The 19,136-nt window shown below is 38.4% G+C and overlaps 1 protein-coding gene across 1 annotated transcript in view; it reads left to right on the forward strand.

Annotated features, from left to right (window-relative positions):
• Nucleotides 1–19,136, forward strand: part of MYO5A (myosin VA) — a 146,719-nt gene that overhangs the window by 20,567 nt on the left and 107,016 nt on the right. Inside the window, exons 2-4 of the mRNA XM_014537833.1 lie at nt 1,659–1,769; nt 6,224–6,395; nt 8,529–8,673. Of these exons, the coding sequence (XP_014393319.1) occupies nt 1,659–1,769; nt 6,224–6,395; nt 8,529–8,673 (428 nt within the window). The remainder of the gene's footprint in view (nt 1–1,658; nt 1,770–6,223; nt 6,396–8,528; nt 8,674–19,136) is intronic.

Raw genomic sequence — 19,136 nt, forward strand, 5'->3', positions numbered from 1 at the left:
CTGGGCCAGCTTTAGCTCTGAGGCTCCAGCTCTTAGGCCTCCGCTGCTGAAAGTAGGTATCTGGTTTGTTTCGGTTCGAAACAATGTGTAACTGCAGCTCTGACTCCAGCTCTGAGATCCCAGCTCGCTGAAAGCTGGTTTCTGGGCTTTTTTTTAGCTTCTATAAATGTTACAATGTTCAAACTGCAGGCGGGGAAGGTTGGTTTCCTCCGTCACTGAAGAAAGCAAGCCTCATGTTAGTTTCAAGCTGCCTGGCTGCCGGCCGCCATCTTGGCTGTCAGTTAATTTGCATATCGCCCTGATTAGCCAATGGGAAGGGTAGCAGTCGTACGCCAATTACCATGTTTCTCTTTTATTAGTGTAGATATATATAGAGAGAGATTAATGAAGAGAAATAATAAATAAGTAAACAAGCAATAATTAAGTCCAGGTAATAATGAGAGCTCTGAAGAAAATAGAGAAAGGCTGCTGGTGTTATTTTCATTTATTCCTGAAAAATGGGCATCAGGGTTTAGAGTACATATGTTTTAAAGAGAGACTCCTTCCTGAGGAAATCAAGAAATCATAACACATCTTTTCAATATGGTATTTGGAGGATCTTTCATATTAATATATTTTGTTCTTTTTCTTCAACATTAACCTAAAGTCCAAAATTGGCTTAAGTCCAGAGTGTCTAATGAGGCTAAAGATCTGCTGCTTTAGGAACACTTGACCCTACTTCTTTCATGACATTGAGGCTACGAGAGCCAAGCTTATTGCTGGCCAAAGATACATTTTTACCATTTTCACTCATCTTTACAAAATAATGAAGGTAAAATATTGCTTTCTGATTTTTTTTTTTAATTAGCAATAGAACTTTTCTTCAGTGAAAATTCCTGATACCCAGATGTAAAACAGCTATGGCTCCAAATCCCAGGCTTCCTCTCCTCTCCACTCGAATGGCCTGGAGGAGCACCTGGGAAGTCACTAAGGCTTTTCAGAGCACAGGATGAAAACCGCAATAAAAATTCAAATTGTAATCCTGCTGTAAAAAAATAGCTGTGTTGCTGAAACTGGCAGAGCCACCATACTAGTGATTCAAAATTATATTTTGAAAGTCCACATTTAGTGAACAAATAGGTTTATACCAGTATATACATTTTAACCTAAAAATATATTTTCAGGTAGCATTTACTAAATAAAGCAAAGTCATTCTTTCATTGTAGCTGAAAATTTATTGAGATACAGTTGACATACAGCCCTGTATAAGTTTATGTATAGCATAGTGATTTAACTTACACATATTGTGAAATTATTACTATAATACAGAGCATACTTTTTACGTTATGTGGGCATGACAGTACTATGGGTCTAAAATACTTTTCATCTACTAATTTAAAAATTAAATTTTATATTGACCAAGAATTATTTTTTCATAAATTAATTATAAATAAATCCATGATATGTTTTATATATTATTATAACAATACTAGAGGCCCAATGCATGAAATCTGTGCAAAGGGCTCAGCCCTTGCAGCCTTGGCCACCCTTGCAGCCCCGACTTCGTCTGGAAGGTCGTCTGGATGGTCATTCTGCTGTCCGGTCTAATTAGCATATTAGCTCTTTATTATGTAGGATTGATTTGCTAGTTTAAATTTTTTTTTCTTTTTGTTTTCCAGTTTGCCAGAGTGTGGATACCTGATCCTGAGGAAGTTTGGAAGTCAGCAGAGCTGCTCAAAGATTACAAGCCAGGAGACAAAGTCCTCCTGCTTCACCTTGAGGAAGGAAAGGTAAGAATTTAGTGTTATTTGTTGTCATTGGCACAAAGTGAAGGGAATTCAAAAGTGTTAAAATTTTGAACCAGTTTAACATTTTTACTTATTAAATTGATTACAAATGGCAAACTCAAATTTCTATCCCAGTGGGTTAGTGAAAATAGTAGATACTTTAAAAATCCATTATTTTTGTCTATGAATTGATTATGATTAGGTTTATATTCACATATAATTCTCCAAAACATGTGTGTGTTTATCTGTATTTTGTTTAGGCTAGCATTAAAATGCTTTCATATTGCCCAGCTGAAGTGGCTCAGCTAGTTGAGCATCGTCCCATGCACCTAAAGGTCGCTGGTTCAATTCCCAGTCAGGACACATGCCTGGGTTGTTGGTTTGAGCCCCAGTCAGGGAGCATACAGAAGGCTACTGATCAATGCTTCTCTCACAATGTTCTCTCCCCCCCCCCCTTCCTCTCTCTAAGCATGTCCTCAAGTGAGGATTAAAAAGAAAGAAAAAAATGTTTTTATATTAATTAACATATTTCATATCATCTAAGGAGCCAGTCTGAGATTTGATATTTGCTGGAACTAATTATTTGAAAAATTTTACTGATAAGTAAGTGTGTATAAACACTTTGCTCATGACCAGAAATATTTAAGACCAATTGTGTCTCTATATTTCCCTGTCTGCATTCGCAGGATGAGTGGATTTGTTTTAGTGTTACTCCTTTTAATCTCTTCACTGCATTTGACAGGCCATGTCACACTTTTTTCTTATAAACCTTTGTGACATTAATTTCCTTTAAACAAGGAAACTATGTATAAATACATGAAAAGTTAAGTAAAGTAAAACTATATAGAACAGTTCAACACCACTAAGATGTGAAAAGGTTAGTTTATGATTAACTACCAAATGAATAATACTCTCCTGACAGTTAACATGTATTGAGCACTGAGTAAGTGCTTTGTTTGCTGTAACTCATTCAATCCTCACAGTAAGCCTATGAGATGAGGCTATTATTATTATTATTACCACTTTATGGATGAAGAGACTGAGGCTCAGATAGTTTAAGACTTGCTCAGGGTTATATAGGTATTAAGGTATGAAGCTGGGATTTAAAGCAAGGAAATTTGCCTTTATGGTCTGTGCTCATAACCACTCTGCTATACTGTAAAGACAGTGAGTACTTTAGGGTCCCAGTAGAGGGACATTTCATTATGGATTGCTTTGTCAGGGAAGGCTTTAAGAAGGAAGGAAGGATTTTGACTGGGTCTTAGAAGGGTAGATAGATTTGGATTGACAAAGAGAAAGGAGGTAGACCCTGTGAGAATTGGAATGCATTTTGGAGATAGTTATTATAATAACTTGAGTGGAGCACAGATTTAGAAAGGCTGGTTTTCTAGCTCATGGCTTGACTATTAAGGTACTGGCTATATTCCATATTAAGAGGTGGCAAAAGGTAAGAGAAATAGATATACTTATGAGTAGTATGACATATAATGTAATAAGTATAACAAGAAACAAAAGTAGAACAGAGCGGGGATGGTCAGGGGGCTGGGGAAGGTAAGGGGTCAGGGAGGCATTCTCTGAAGAATCAGTAGACAAAGGCAGTGCATTTCAGGGATCCAGAAAAGCCAGGCAAAGGCAGGGAGGCATGCATAGTCATGAGTGTTTGGGGAGCTACCCAAGTTCCATGTTGTTGGAATGTAAATGAGGGTACAGGACCAGCAAGGGGATAGGGATGTAAAGTGAGAGTACAGGATCAGCAAGATCACAGAAGGCCTGGGGTTCATGCTAAAAATCTTGGGCTTCAACTAGTATGCTACGATGAGTGACTGTAATATTTATAAACAGAGGAAGGGGTGCCAGGTTGTGTTTTAGAAAGGACTCATTGGTGGCAACATGCAGGATAAATTTCAGGAAAGCAACACAGAGGTAAGGAGATTAGTTGGGAAGATGGTAGGGGAGAATTAGGTGAGATTAGGAGAACCTTGAATGCCAAACTAAGGAATTAATTTATTCAGCATTTATTGATCATCTATTATGTGCTCGGTACACATTAGGCACTTTGGGCTATATTTTCTTATGTTAATTCTTATAGCAATCCTGTGGGTCAGTAGGTGGTATTATGACTATTTTCCAGATAAGGAAGCCAAGGATCAGAGACATTAAGTAGTTCTGCCTGAGATTACACCGCTGGAAGTGGCTTTTGTGTATTGCAGGGGCCAATGCAAGGGCCAGTCAGCTTTGGGGAAGGACATTTTCTATAATAATAAAAGCGTAATATGCTAATTAGACTGGATGACCTTCCAGACAAAGCCGGGGCTGTGAGGGAAGCCCAGCTCCCAGGTACCTGCTGGTGGCTGGAGGGAAGCCCGGGTCCCAGGTGCCAGAGGGAAGCCGGTGCCGGCAGCCGGGGGAAGGAAGGCCTACTCTTGCACAGATTTTGTGCATTGAGCCTTTAGTACCCTAATAACAGGCAGAGAGAGGTAGAGTGGCAGGTTGTAAAATTTCCTCCCCATTTAGCATAATTTCAAACAGATTTGAATATATGACCTCTGTATACCTCATCAGTATTGAGTGACTTTTTACAAAACCAGCTTGTCCTTCCCTACAATTAAATTGCATTTACCCCCCTATTCACTTGTCATGTTATTTGCCTTTAATACATAGTTGAGTTACAGTTTCCATGCTTGGCTTTGCCATAAAGTCATATTCTCTTGACTTAAAGTGAGTAAATACTTCTTAACTTTGAGGCCAAGCACCTCATTAAAAATCAAATGAAAGCTATGGGCTGTCTTTCAAATAAGTACATCTAATCTAATAATAGACAAACATGGTAATTGACCATACCTCTGCTATGCTTACCATTGGCTAATCAGCAGGATATGCAAATTAACCCAACCAAGATGGCGGCCGGCAGCCACGCAGCTGACGCGAGCAGGAGGCTTGGTTGCTCCAGTGATGGAGGAAGCCAAGCTTCCTCCCTGCTGCAGCAGGGCTCTGAGCTCCACTCTAAGCAACAAAGTTGCAATTATAGAAGCTAAACAAACCCCAGATACCTGCTTTCAGCAGGCCGTGGCCTCGGAGCTGGAGCAGTAACAAAGTTTCAATTATAGAAGGTAAATAAATCCCAGAATAAAAAAAAAAGAAAAAAAAGGAGAGGCTGGGAGCTTTAGTCGCTGGCTTGGCCAGCCTGAAAACAGCCATCAGCCCCTCATCCAGACTGGCCAGGCTCCCCAGTGGGGACCCCCATTCTGAAGGGGGTGTGACCAGCTGCAAACAGCCACCAGCCCCTCATCCAGCCTGGCCAGGCACCCAAACGGGACCCCCACCGTGATCTGGGACACCCTTCAGGGCAAACCAGCTGGCCCCCACCCGTGCACCAGGCCTCTATCCTATATAGTAAAAGGGTCATATACAAACTGACCCTAACAGCAGAAAGACTGGGAATGACTGGTCACTATGATACACACTGACCACCAGGGGGCAGACGCTCAATGCAGGAGCTGCCCTCTGGTGGTCAGTGAGCTCCCACATGGAGGAGCTCTGCTCAGCCACAAGCCAGGCTGATGGCTGCCAGTACAGTGGTGGTGGTGGGAGCCTCTCCAGCCTTCTCAGCAGCGCTAAGGATGTCTGACTGCAGCTTAGGTCTGCTCCCCGCTGGCAAGTGGACATCCCCCGAGGGCTGCCAGGCTGCCAGAGGGATGTCTGATTGCCAGCTTAGGCCCAATCCCCTGAGGAGCAGGCCTAAGCCAGCAGGTGGTCATCCCCCGAGGGGTCCCAGACTGTGAGAGGGCACAGACTGAGGGACCCCCCACCCAAGTGCACAAATTTTTGTGCACTGGGCCTCTAGTATATGATATAGCTGATTTCAGGGGATTCTTTGACCCCTTGGGGTTCAGTATTCTGAAGTATTTACTACACACCAGGCATTGCCTCATTTAATTTTTACCACACCGCTGTAAGCAGTTTCTATTATGCCCTATTTACAAATGAAGGATTCGGTTGAATAACACACCCAAGACCACAAAAGAATTAAGTACCAGTTCTAGAATTTGAACCCAGGTCAATCTCACTCTACTGCCAAACTCTTAACCACTTGTTATACTGCCTTTTACATCATAGATGAAGATAGGGAAAAAAACACACAAAAACATCTTAAATAAAGATTAAAAACTTATGCTCCAGTAACTGGGTAAAAATGTCTAGGTTCAAACTATATAAGCAAAAGTTGTTAATACATATATACATCTAGTGAAAAAAGAAGACTCTCCTTATTTATTTATTTATTTATTTATTTATTTATTTATTTATTTGCAATAGTTTCTTATTTTGGAAGGTGCTAGGAAAACAATGAATTTAATAGCTGAGAAGCAAATGGGAATAGGAAATAAGCCAAATGCAACCGGCCTGTTTCACGTTTACTGCCGTGATTTATCCAGATGTTGTATCTTGTGCGTTTTCAGGATTTGGAGTATCGTCTGGATCCAAAGACCAAGGAACTGCCTCACTTAAGAAACCCTGACATTCTTGTGGGTGAAAATGACCTCACAGCCCTCAGCTATCTTCATGAGCCTGCTGTGCTCCACAATCTCAGAGTCCGCTTTATTGATTCCAAACTTATTTATACATATTGTGGTAAGTGTACCTTGCTGTCCGAGTGGACTGTAAACTCTTTCCTCTAATGGCCTTGGCCATGGAAATATGGCGATGGGGAAGGAAGACTGTGATTGGATTTTCTCTTAGAGACAATTTCACTTCAGAATTATCAAAAAGGTTTACCAATGCTTCTTAGCTAGGTGTACTTTATGCAGAATAAACTATTTTGTAAACTTACATAATTTTTGTCAAAATACAAAGAACTGGGTCCCTCTTTTAGATCCTCCCACCCCCACAGAATTTAAATGCCAACTTTAATGCCAATTTGCCAGTTATTTTCATCTCTTTTAACAACATGAAGAATAAATGTCCAAAGACTTATCTTTGGGGCTGGTTCAAGAAGTTTAGTGTCTTTCTCAATTACTTAGAAATGCAGGACTGACTTGATTTGTAGTACCTATTCCTGTTTGATCTGCTTGCCTAGGCCCCTGCTCCTTATAGTATTAGCTGCCAGGGACCTAGCTCAGAGTTCTTTTTATGTCTCTTAGAAATTAAGCATGTTCATGTATGTACATTTTGGTTTCTTTCCCTCTTTCCTTCTTTTTTCTCTATTTTCTTTTTGTTTTGTTTTGTTAATCCTCACCCAAGGATATTTTTCCATTGATTTATTTAGAGAAAGTGGAAGGGAGGGGGAGAGACACAGAGAGAGAAACATCTATGTGAGAGAGAAACATTGATGTGAGAGAGACACATCAATTGGCTGTCTCCTACACATGCCCTGACCACGGCCAGGGTTGGGGTCTGCAACCAAGGTATATGCCCTTGATTGTAATTGAACCTGGGACCCTTCAGTCCATGTCCCGATGCTCTAGCCACTAAGTCAAACCAGCTGGGGCTCTATTTTCTTCCTAGCCTTTGTTTTCTCTCTCATCCCTGCCTCTTTTTTCTTGACTTCTTATCTTTCTTTCACTAATCATTCTCCTCTGAGACTCAGATCCAAGATTTCCATTAGTTTCCTTCTATTTGCTTGGGATACCCAACTCAGTGGTGACCATTTCTTCATTACTGTTCTGTTTGGGACAGGAACAGATATCTTTTCTTTTTAAAATAATTTATATCTTTTATATCCTTGATATTAACTCCCTTTCTTCCTTGTGTATTAACTGAATATTTCTTTTTTAAAATTTTTCTTCTACTTTAATTAATTTTTTTTGCTCATATGTTACCTTCTTGGTGAAGACTTCCCTGCCCTACCCTCCCAACTAAGTCATATACTCCTTGTCCCCTCTTTAGTATCTATCTTCCTTTTCTGTTTAAATTTTCTCTTTTTCCTTACTACTCTCTAATCTACGATATATATATTTTTCTTATTTATCTTGTGAATTGTTTGAATTACCCTCCAGAATATAAGGTCCATGAGGGTAAAGATTTCTTTTTTCTTGTTTACTGTTGTAAGTCTAGAACTTAGACTTGAAACATAGTTGGAGCAGAAAAAATATTTGTTGAATTGAATGACTTAAGTTAATATACGCCTACTGTAAAAGTTAAGGAAATACAAAAAAAGAAAAGCATTACATGTAACTCATCACTGAAAAATAACTATCTTTTGATTTATGTGTGTATATTTGAGAGTATAAATAGTTATAAAATTGGAGTTAGTCTCTAGTGGTGTGTCATGTTTTCCTATGACTTTTAATATTCTTTAAAAATATGATTATGTTTGTAGCACAAAAGTGTGTCATATGGCTGTAACAAAATTATTTAATCACTCTATTATATATTTTGTTTGTTTTCCCTTTTCACTGTTATGAATAACATTTTGATAAACATCTTTATTTAAAGAAAAACACCCTTGCATGAATCTCTGAGTATTTCATTTGAAGTGGAATTTTTGGTTTAAATATTATAAAAATATTTAAAGTTATTTTAACATTGTCCCAATTGTCATTATTTTAAATAACTTAGTTCAGTGTTTAATTGGTATTGTATTTAGGACTAGGTATAATGGGTTTGGAGACAAAGGCTATGGCATTTTTTGATCCTTACCAATTTGTTTGTTCAGTATTGACTGAAATGGAAATTTGTGTTAGCTGTGATTCTCAGTTAACCAAGTTTAGTATGCCCATTAGGATATCATTGATTTCTTCTTTTGCTTTTTCACCCCTTTCCCAGGTATAGTCCTAGTAGCTATAAATCCTTATGAACAGTTGCCTATTTATGGAGAAGATATTATTAATGCATACAGTGGTCAGAACATGGGTGATATGGATCCACATATCTTTGCAGTAGCTGAAGAAGCTTACAAGCAAATGGCCAGGTTGGTGGAAGCTCTATTTATTATTTCATGACTCTTATTAGATGTGATAACTTCTTTATTGCTGAGTCACAGATATTTTAAAATACAGTGAATGGCAGCTTATAAATTATTATTAAATAAACAGCCTTGACTAGCTTATTTTACATGGCCTGCATTATTTTTAAAATAACCTACATTTGTAAAAGGCATATGATTTTTAAAAACCACCTTTGGAATGTCATTGTGATCCTGTGACTATGCAAGGATAGATGTTACATTTTACAGATGAGTGGATCAAGGACTGGTAGTACTAAATCGCTTGCCCAGTGTCATTCAGCTGAGTGGCAGGCAAGAACTAAAAACTGGAATAAATCTGCTTGTATCTTAGAGAATTAACTATCAAGGAAATTGTGAATTTCAGTGTTAGCATTATGTACTACGACATCACTGATCCTGAATAGCAACTGAAAAATGTCTTTGGTATTAACCATGGAACCCTAACATTTTAAGAATGGAAAATCAGAGGAAAAAAAGCTACTTTTAAGACTAGATTATACTCTTAATAATATAATGTTATGTAATGCAAAACTATGGATGCATAGAAGAATAGTTTATATTTATCTCATTTTTCCAGCCCACAGGTAAAAACTTGGCATGTTATAAATATGATACGGGAAACCCTCAAACATTTTGTGAAGTGGAGAGAAAACTAATACTGCAGAGGTTTTTGTTTTTTCCTTTCCATCCAGAGAGTTATTTATACATAATTGGATCCGCGTGTGACAGAATTTTAGAATTGTTCAATGACAGTCTATAGAAGTCATTATACCCTTTTATTAGTAAAGTATTATTAGTACTTTTTATAGCAGCAAGCAGTTATTAAGTACTTTCTTTGTGCAGTACACTGTTTATTTGTTTTCTGTTTATGAACTAATTTTATCCTCACAGAACCTTCTGCATTATTAAACAGTAATGAGTGTCAAAAGTTTAAGAAAGCCCGGTCGGCGTGACTTAGTAGTTGAGCATTGATTTATGAACCCAGAGGTCACGGTTTAGTTCCCCATCAGGGCATATGTCCAGATTGCGGGCTCCATCCCCAGTGGGGGGCGTGCAGGAGGCAGCTGATCAGTGATTTCTCTCATCATTGATGTTTCTATCTCTCTCTCTCCCTCTTCCTTCCACTCTGAAATAAATAAAAATATATATAAAAAAATAAATAAAAGTTTAAGAAACTTTTTTAAGCTTAAAATTGAGAAAATTCCACCTATTAGTATAATTTTTCCCATAAAGTTAGAGAAGCCCACCAGTATTTGATTTGTACAGTATTGGATCATTGCAGTAGAGTTAGCACTATACAAGTACAACCTGAGAACTAGGCAAAGAGGTAATTGCATGGAGTGCTAGAGCCTAAAAGTAATCTCAGAATTTTTTTGGTGCTCATAGAGAACTATATTACTTCTTTGAAAATGCTCTTCCTTAACTATGAAAGCTTGGCTCTTACCATCTTTGCTACTGGTAATTCACAAATAGTATTAGATTTATAGGAATACTTTTTTCTTTTTACCCTTAGATTTATTAATATTCACTCCCTCATTATTCCCCTGTGGCTCAGCCACTCAATGTAATTTATTAACTGCAGGTTTGTTGGTTGGTTTTCTCTTTACTTAGTTTTGTTTTTTACACAATTTTACAATAAGCTTCAATTTTGATATTAAGTTTACTTTTTAAAAAATATATATATTTTATTGATTTTTTACAGAGAGGAAGGGAGAGGGATAGAGAGTTAGAAACATCGATGAGAGAGAAACATCGACCAGCTGCCTCCTGCACACCCCACACTGGGGATGTGCCCGCAACCAAGGTACATGCCCTTGACTGGAATCGAACCTGGGACCCTTGAGTCTGCAGGCCGATGCTCTATCCACTGAGCCAAACCGGTTAGGGCTTAAGTTTACTTTTTATATGAATAAATCTACACCCATAAAATGTGCCATAAGAGCTAAATAGACCGTGTCTGCTTAGACTTATAGTCGGGAATTGATGTTGCAGGATCATTTTTTTTCCCCTTACCAAATGAAGATGTGCCATCTTTACTAGATGTGAATTCTGGTGTTTCGCATTACTGGTGCTCCTTGAGGCCCTTGGCATCTTCAGGGAGGCACAGTTCATTGCTTGTTCAATAGACCCTTACTGAGCACCATCCAGGCACTCTTTGGGGGTATGGAGGACACAGCAGTGAACAAATTAGACAAAATAGACAAAAATGTGTACCCACATGAAGTGAGGTATGATAAACAATAAAAATAAATAAGATGCAGCTCTAGCTGGTTTGGCCCAGTGGAAAGAGCGTTGGTCTGGGTACTGAAGGGTCCCAGGTTTGATTCCAGTCAAGGGCATGTACTTCAGTTTCAGGCTCAATCCCCAGCCCTGGTTGGGCGTGTGCGAAGGCAACCAATCTATGCGTCTCTCTCACATCAATGTTTCTCTCTCTCTCCCTTTCATTCTCTCTAAAAATCAATGGAAAAATATTCTCGGGTGAGGATTAACAACAACAACAAAAAAGAGGCTGCCCTGGCCTGTGTGGCTCAGTTTGTTGGAGCATCATCCTATGCACCGAAGGGTCACATAGGGTTCGGTTCCTGGTCAGGGCACATACCCAGGTTGCAGGTTCGATCCTTGGTCAGGGTGTGTCCAGGAGGCAGCCCATCAATTTCACATAGATGTTTCTCACATAGATGTTTCTCTCCTTTTCCCTTCTCTCTCTAAAATTAATAATAAAAAAGAATAGAATTGAAAAAATAAATAATATGCACATGTTGTCACATATTAATAAGTGGTATTGTGAAAAAAATAAAGTCAGGAAAGGAGGTAAGGAATGCTGAGTGGGCCAGAGGTGTATGTTCTAGATTCAGGGAAAGCATCATTTTCATCTGCCTTTTCTGTTTTCTAAACTTAAAAAAAAAGTTTATACTTACAAAAAGGTTGAAAAATTGTATACTTCTGACACCTATGATCAGTTACCATGTGGTACCAAGTACCCTACTTACGCAAATAGACTTGAAGGAATGCATGCTACCTGATGAGAGTTTTTTGTATGGTACGTAAAGGTGGATTAACTTACATTAATTAATAGCAGCCCTGTTTAGATGCCTACTAGGTGCCAAGCATGGTGTCAACATATTACCTCTAATCTTCATGACAGCTTGGGAGCGGACAGATGAGGAAAGTAACTTGTTCGGGTTATACTAATAGTTTCTGGGGATTGAGATTTGTATCCAGCTCCACGACTCTGAAGCCTTGGCATTTAATTTTCTTATTTTCAGCTAAGTGGTCCTGCTCTAACACATTCCCTCAAGTTAACATTGCATAATTCTATTTCTGCACCTTTTATTCAGCTTAGAATAGCCTTTTTCATGCTCCTTTATCTGCCTGATTTCTGTTTATTCTTCACGATTCCACTCAAATTTTACTTTTAGACCACCCCAGCTCCCAGTAAGTGATTCCTCTTCAGAATTCTTTATTATATGAACTTGGAACTTGCTGAGTACTCTCTACCCCATAGGATTCAGTAGGAATAAAATACAGTAAGTGTAAGAGTTGTAAAAGTTATAAACAAATATAATGAGCTATTTCTTTTATGGCATCTTTATATTAATCTCAGAGGCTCTGTACTGATGGAACAAAAAGTCAGATTATGTGAGAGGACCTGGCAGCCATATGACAGGCCTCTGACCAGAAATTACATGACCTCAGCATGTATCTCTAGGAAACGCTTATTTTCACTTTCTGAATAGTCTCCTTGCCTCTCTAAAGCACAGCTTTCACCAGTGCCAGCACACTCTTTTATAGTAAATATTTACACTTCAAAAGTAATACTTAATATTGTCATTGTGAACTCATTGTCTAGTATAAATCTTTTAAAGTTTAAATCTTTTCTTCTTGGGATTGATTTCAAAAGCAGAAATTATAGAGAGACAGCAGAGTTTCTTGATTTTGACAAGTGATAATAATGTAGGAAAACATAGCATTTTTTTTATAAGGGAGATAGGGACTAGAGTATCAAGTGAAGCCACATCTTTAAGTCACCACAGTAAAAACATAGCTCTGGATGAAAGCAATATATTACATGTTTTCTTTTTTTTAATGAGGGATCAAATGAAGGGAGAAATCATTAGATTGATTGCCTACAAAAAAGTAAAACTCTAGCCCGGTCGGTGTGGCCCAATGGTTGAGCATCAACCCATGAACCAAGAGGTTCCTGATTCGATTGCTGGTCTGGGCACATGCCCAGATTGCAGGCTTGATCCCCAGTGGGGAGCAGGCAGGAGGCAGCCAATCGATGATGTTTCTCTCTTGATGTTTCTATCCCTCTCCCTTCCTCTTTCTGTCTCTCTCTAAAAAAATCAATGTAAACATATTTTTAAAAAAAGTAAAACTAGGTTTTGTTTCATGGAGCATGTTCACATATAAGCTAACTATTAGACCCAGGTGCTTGTACACTTTATCAGGGTGGATGGCAACACTCAGTGGGTGATTATCAGAAAGTAAATATCACCAAGGGTGGATATATTAAATTGTGTTCTGCATGAGTCAGGTCTGTTGGTTGCATTGCTTCATTTCCTCATTAATAACCTGGGTGTGAATTGAAAGTATGTTCATTACATTTACAGAGGACAAGTTTATGGTATTGGAAGATATGAATAGTATTCAATGTGCTCATGATAAACTAGAGAGATTACATTTTTAAAGGGTAAAGTTTAGAAGGAAAAATCTATAAAATAATACACTTAATGTAGGACGAAAATTTAATAAATATAAGGAAAGGCTGGAGAGACCAAAGAGATACAGATATTGGTACGAAATAGATACAGATACTAAACAGATATAGATACTGAGGACCATAGAAGGAAAATAAACTAAAGCACAAAACCTCTTTCTTTCATCAACCCAGACTGGATATTGTGTTCATGAATAATTTTTTCCTGGGGTTTTGGGTGCCTCCACATAGTTTAATTATCAATTCTTTATCAATTCTTTTTGGTTTATCCAAATCTATACTAATAAAAGGGTAATATGCTAATTAGACCGGACAGACCGACGTCATTCCGGAAAGAGGGAAGCCTGGATCCCAGTGCCTGCAGCTGGCCGGAGGGAGGGAAGCTTGGGTCCCGGGTGCTGAGGCTGAGGCAGAGGTGGTTAAGGGCGATCAGGCAGGCAGGCAAGCAGTTAGGGGTAATCAGGCAGGCAGGCGGGTGGTTAGGGGCGATCAGGCAGGCAGGCAGAGTGATTAGGGGCGATCAGGCAGGCGGGCAGGCAAGTGGTTAGGAGCCAGCAGTCCCAGATTGCGAGAGGGATGTCCGACTGTCGGTTACCCTTTTATTAGTATAGATTAGGATAAACCAGATTGTGTGAGAAAAAGAACTGATAATTAAACTATGTGGAGGCACCCTAAACCAGCAGTTGGACATACCCTGAGGGTTCCCAAATTGCGAGAGGGTGCAGGCCGGGCTGAGGGACACCCCCCACCCCTGCATGAATTTCGTGCACCGGGCCTCTAGTAACTACATAAGAGTCAATTTAGGCATCACCGCCTCTAGAAAACATTTTCTGACGTCCCCTTCTTACCTGTTCTGGAAATTCTGTGCCCTTCTTCCTTGTATCCTGGATAGATCTCTTTTCTAGCAATTAGTCCACTGTATTTTAACTGTGTACTTTTTACTCTCCTGCAATAAGCTATGACCCTAAAATCTTTTATCTTCATAAAGTGCTTAACATTTGTGGCTGCATATTACATGTTTGTTGAATGAAAGAATAAATCAATATTTTTAGGTGGAGGCTTTTAGTTCACATAAGAGCCTCTGTGCCACCATTGACTGAAACAGGTCAGAAGAGCTCACCTCTACTCCAAGACACCAGTACTCAAGCTAATTAGAATCATTGTAGAGGCCCTTGAGAGGCCTGGCCGCGCCTGAAATCATAAATCTTTGATTTATGCATCCTTAGGATGCTCCAGATTGATCTGTCCTTGACGAGGAGTGGAGAATATCTCTTCTGTAATTTGGTTTTTATCAGGCCCTTGAAGTGATACCTGCTAGGTTCTTATAAGGACAAGAGCACCCAAAGTATTATGAATAGTGACTGATCGGCTAATCAAAGTTTCAAAGAATTATACATTTTTACATGAATATAACAATCTGAAGACCATAGTTCAAATGAAAAATAAAAATTTTATCCCTGATGTTTTCATCTGTTTTCTCCCTATCTTTATCATACTCTTGTTTTTTCCTTCGTATGTCTTTAATAGATATTACCCTTCTCCCTTCTGTATTTCTGCTTGGCTCTTCACTCTTGTCCTACGTTTTTTTGACATTTCTTCCTATGGCCAAATAGAATTGAAAAACATTTAAAGACTGTATTGTACTTACTTTATAAAGATTTCTAATCCCTGTTCTTAATTTAAAAGCAAGTCAATGGATCATCTTACATTTTTCTCTTTGTAGCCCTTTATTGATTCTGGCCATCTCTAATTCAGGGGTTCTCCAGAAGAGAAACGTTGCCCATATCATATATGGCCATTCAAGACTCTGAGTATCTGTAGGCCAGTCCTGTTCTGGCTCCAAGAGTTTACCTTGGCTTAGCGTGCAGGCTGTGGCCAACCCAACATCTGAAACATCAACTACAAAGTTAGTTTGACTTTTAGATCATAGCACTTTAGTTTTTAAGAGGTCTTTAGATGCCATTTAATCTTAAAGATGAGAAAACCATGACCCAGAGAGGTCATGTAATTGCTCAACACCATGAAGCTGGTAAATGTCAGAGTAGGACTGGAATCTGGATTCAGAAAAGTTTATATAATGGAAGAGTGGTGCTTATTTATATATTGGAATGGTCTATGGGGCTTGGGGGAAAAAAGAATTCTCTCTGCCAAAAAGTCAGGAATTATAAAGTAAAAAATAGCCCTGGCTGGTGGTTCTCAGTGATTAGAGTGTTGGCCTGCGGACCAAAGGGTAGAGGGTTTGATTCCTGGTCAAGGGCACAAACCTGGGTTGTGGGTTAGTGCCCTGGCCACCATCCGGGGCAAGTCTGGGAGGCAACTGGTCAATGTGTCTCTCTCACATCGATGTCTATCTCCCTCTCTCCCTTCCTCCTCCCCCCTCACTGCCTCCCTCCTGCTCTTTCTCCCTTCCACTCTTTAAAAAATCGATGGAAAAATATCCTCGGGTGAGGGAGAAAGAAAGAAAGACAAGAAAGAAAGATGGAAGGAAGGAAGGGAGGGAGGGAGGGAGGGAGGAAGGAAGAAAGAAAGGAAGGAAAGGAAGGAAAAAAAGAGCTTAAAAACATTTAAAAACTGTTAACATTAATTTTTTAACTGGTGCTAGGGTTGTGTTATTTGTATTTTTCTGATTCTGCCTTTGAGAGTTACTCTGTTTCTATGCTGATGATGAGGTATTATTGTTCTTCAGAATTCTCTTTGAGTAATACAGATATTACCTTTCATATAAAAAAATAATAAAGTTCCTTAAAAACATTCAAAAATTGTTGGTTGTATGAATACAGGATTATAAATCATGAAAAAAAATGTGTCTGGCACCTGCTTGACATCAGAATGTAGTATATGTATGTATTTGTACAAATCTGATTTGTTTGAACAAACCTTGATTTTATTGCCTTTAATATTTTTCTTCTTCATATTATAGGAAAGGGCTCTCCATATGGATTTTTAGTTTTTTTGATACATTTTGTCATTAAAACATGAAATAAGTAGCTTTAGGATAGCCGTTCTATTAATATATCCTTTTCATCAGACTAGTGGCAGCTTGCTCAGCTTGTTTGTTATTAGAATTGCTGGGGAAATTTTGTGAAGTTAGTTAACACAGGGTATAGAGACAACTGATCATGCAAGAATCGGAAAAGGAAATTTTTCTAATCATATTGTAGAAGGTAATCTGAGAACTACTGATACTGTTTCTTTTTATTTTATTTAATTTTTTTACTGTTTCTTAATTAATGTATTAAAAAAGATAAATTCTGAGGACGTTGTAATGACTAAAAGAAAGGACACTGGTACCACAATGAGAACTGTTTTAGTAGAGTGATTCAACTTGAAATCAGCCATGAATGAACAGAGGCCATGAGAGTATCCAGTGTAGTCTAGAAATAAAAAGCAAATGAGATGGTGAGTATGACATACAGGAAGTTTCACAAAGACAGGATTAGAAGTTTCACAAAAACGGGATTACATACAAGCTTGTTCTGTGAGGACTGGACGTGCCTTATTGTGTCACCAAGGTCCTCAGTATGGGAGTCAGAGTTTCAGGAACAGCTGCTTCGTGGCGCTGTGTGATGTGAATTGTGTGATCAGGCATGCACTATTCTCCTATTGTATTTTTCAAGGCCTGTGAAATAAGTCAGTGAACTCATTTTCTCACAGAAAAAAAGAACCTTTTCCTTAGAAAAGTTCTAAATTTCTACTATGGAAATTTATTACCAAGTACTGCTGATTCCTACCATTTTGTATCTCTTAAACCATCTGTCTCTCTCAATAATGACCACCACAACCTTTGTTCAAACTTGGACTCTTTACCACCATATTCCACATTGCTGCCAGAGTGATTTTATTAACTGAGTTGTGTTATTTTCTGTTTAAAGCCCTGCAAAAGCACTTCATGACCTTTAAGTAAACTTCAAATTCTTTAACATCTCATATAAAGCCTTTATGACCCAGTTCTCGGTAACTTCTGCAGCCTTATCTGTCATCAGCCCATGTTCCAGCTAAAGTTAGTTATCCACTTTTTCCTAACTTCTCATGTATCTGAGCTTTTATTTGTGTTACCTCCTTTCCCTTCCTAACTTTCTCATCCTTTACTTGTTTTCTCCTATTCCTCCTTTCTAGACCTTGCTCAGGTATCATCTCCAGGAAGTCATCCTTGATCGCCTCCTCTTAGTGCTCCATCACATCTATTATAATCTTGAAATAAATAGTAGTCTCTTTTTCCTATTAGACCTTCAGCCACTTGAGGATGCAGATCATGGTTTATGTAAATTATATTTCTAGGATTTAGCAAAATGTTAGTCAAGTAGTAGGTGTTTGATAAATATTTATTGGATAAATAAATCTCTTAAAAGATAAAACGATCACCTTCTATAGTGGAATAACCGCCCCCATCTTGTGGCCTTATAGGATAGTTCCACTATAAACCTTTGAAGTCATCTTGTCTTTGTAAATTAAGGGTACAATTGATACCACCTTTATGTATTTGCTCAGTTGTGTTTTTTTTTGAAAGTTTTCAACTTTTTTTTCCAGAATTTGGTATGGCAGGCATTGCTTACATGTAGCAACCCAGGCAGATCAATCCTTTGCAGCTGTTCTTATAATCAATATCAGTATCTATACTATTCTATAGTCATATTAATCCAGCAGTGAGGCCCCACTGATCCCGCAGCTGGGCAGAGTCTTTGCTTGGCTTCATCATATTCTGGTTATTTTGAACACATAGATATAGCCTGGGGAACAATTGGTGGTATAAAGGACATGGTTATTCTTAATGAAACATGATGACAGAAGAACAAAAAGGTTGCTTTTAGGAAGAGCTGCATGAAGTATATATCCCACTTGTATTTTTGGTGGACATGATAAAAGTTTTAGCCAAGTCTATCAATCTTTCACAATTCCCAGATGCAAAAGAAAAGACATAATAATTTTCTACAAAAACCCGTTTTGTAGGCAGCTATCAAAGTCAATCTAACTTTTTCCTCTGCTTCAGTGGCTTCCTAATGGTGAAAAAATGGAATGGGGGAGTATTGTATGAGAGTCATAGATTTCTGTAGAGGAGAAAGTTTTCTGTATTATTGACTAAGCATGTATTGTTGCTTAGCTCCACTTGTTTTCTAGCTTGAAAATTATTAATATCTACATACGTTTATTTTCATTAATACCCACCAAAAGTCCTTAAGTGGGGAAGAAAAAAGGCTGCAAGAGATCAGTGCAGATTATGGGATCTATAAGTGTGTCTGTAGTTAAGCTAGGGGACACTTAACTTTCTGAACCCCAGTTCTCTCACCTGTCACATGACATCCAGAATGGGCATGAAATTGCATGAAGACACTGTGTACAATTCCTGGCACATAGCAGGTACTCAAAAATGTTACTTAGGATAAGATTGAATATGACTCAGGCTGGTTCTAGGCATCTCTGTTTGCTCATCCCATTTATTTTCTTCTTGCTCAGTTATTTTGATGAATTAAAGCTGACTGCTGGTTTTGTCTCAGGAAGTGGGAGTTTACTGCTTCTATCCTAGTTGAAATCATAGACAAAAGTAGAAAGATTGATTTCTAGGCTTGGTTGTTCATTGAAGTTCAATTTACTTATAGACAATACAGATTTATTGAGCATTTGTGATGTGTCAGGCTCTGGACTAGATGCTGGATATTAAAGATAAAGATGACATAGGTCCTTATCCTCAAAGAAACTATAGTCTTATGAG

This window comes from Myotis brandtii, unplaced genomic scaffold, assembly GCF_000412655.1.
Source record: "Myotis brandtii unplaced genomic scaffold, ASM41265v1 scaffold182, whole genome shotgun sequence".
In the NCBI taxonomy this organism is placed as follows: Eukaryota; Metazoa; Chordata; class Mammalia; order Chiroptera; family Vespertilionidae; genus Myotis; species Myotis brandtii.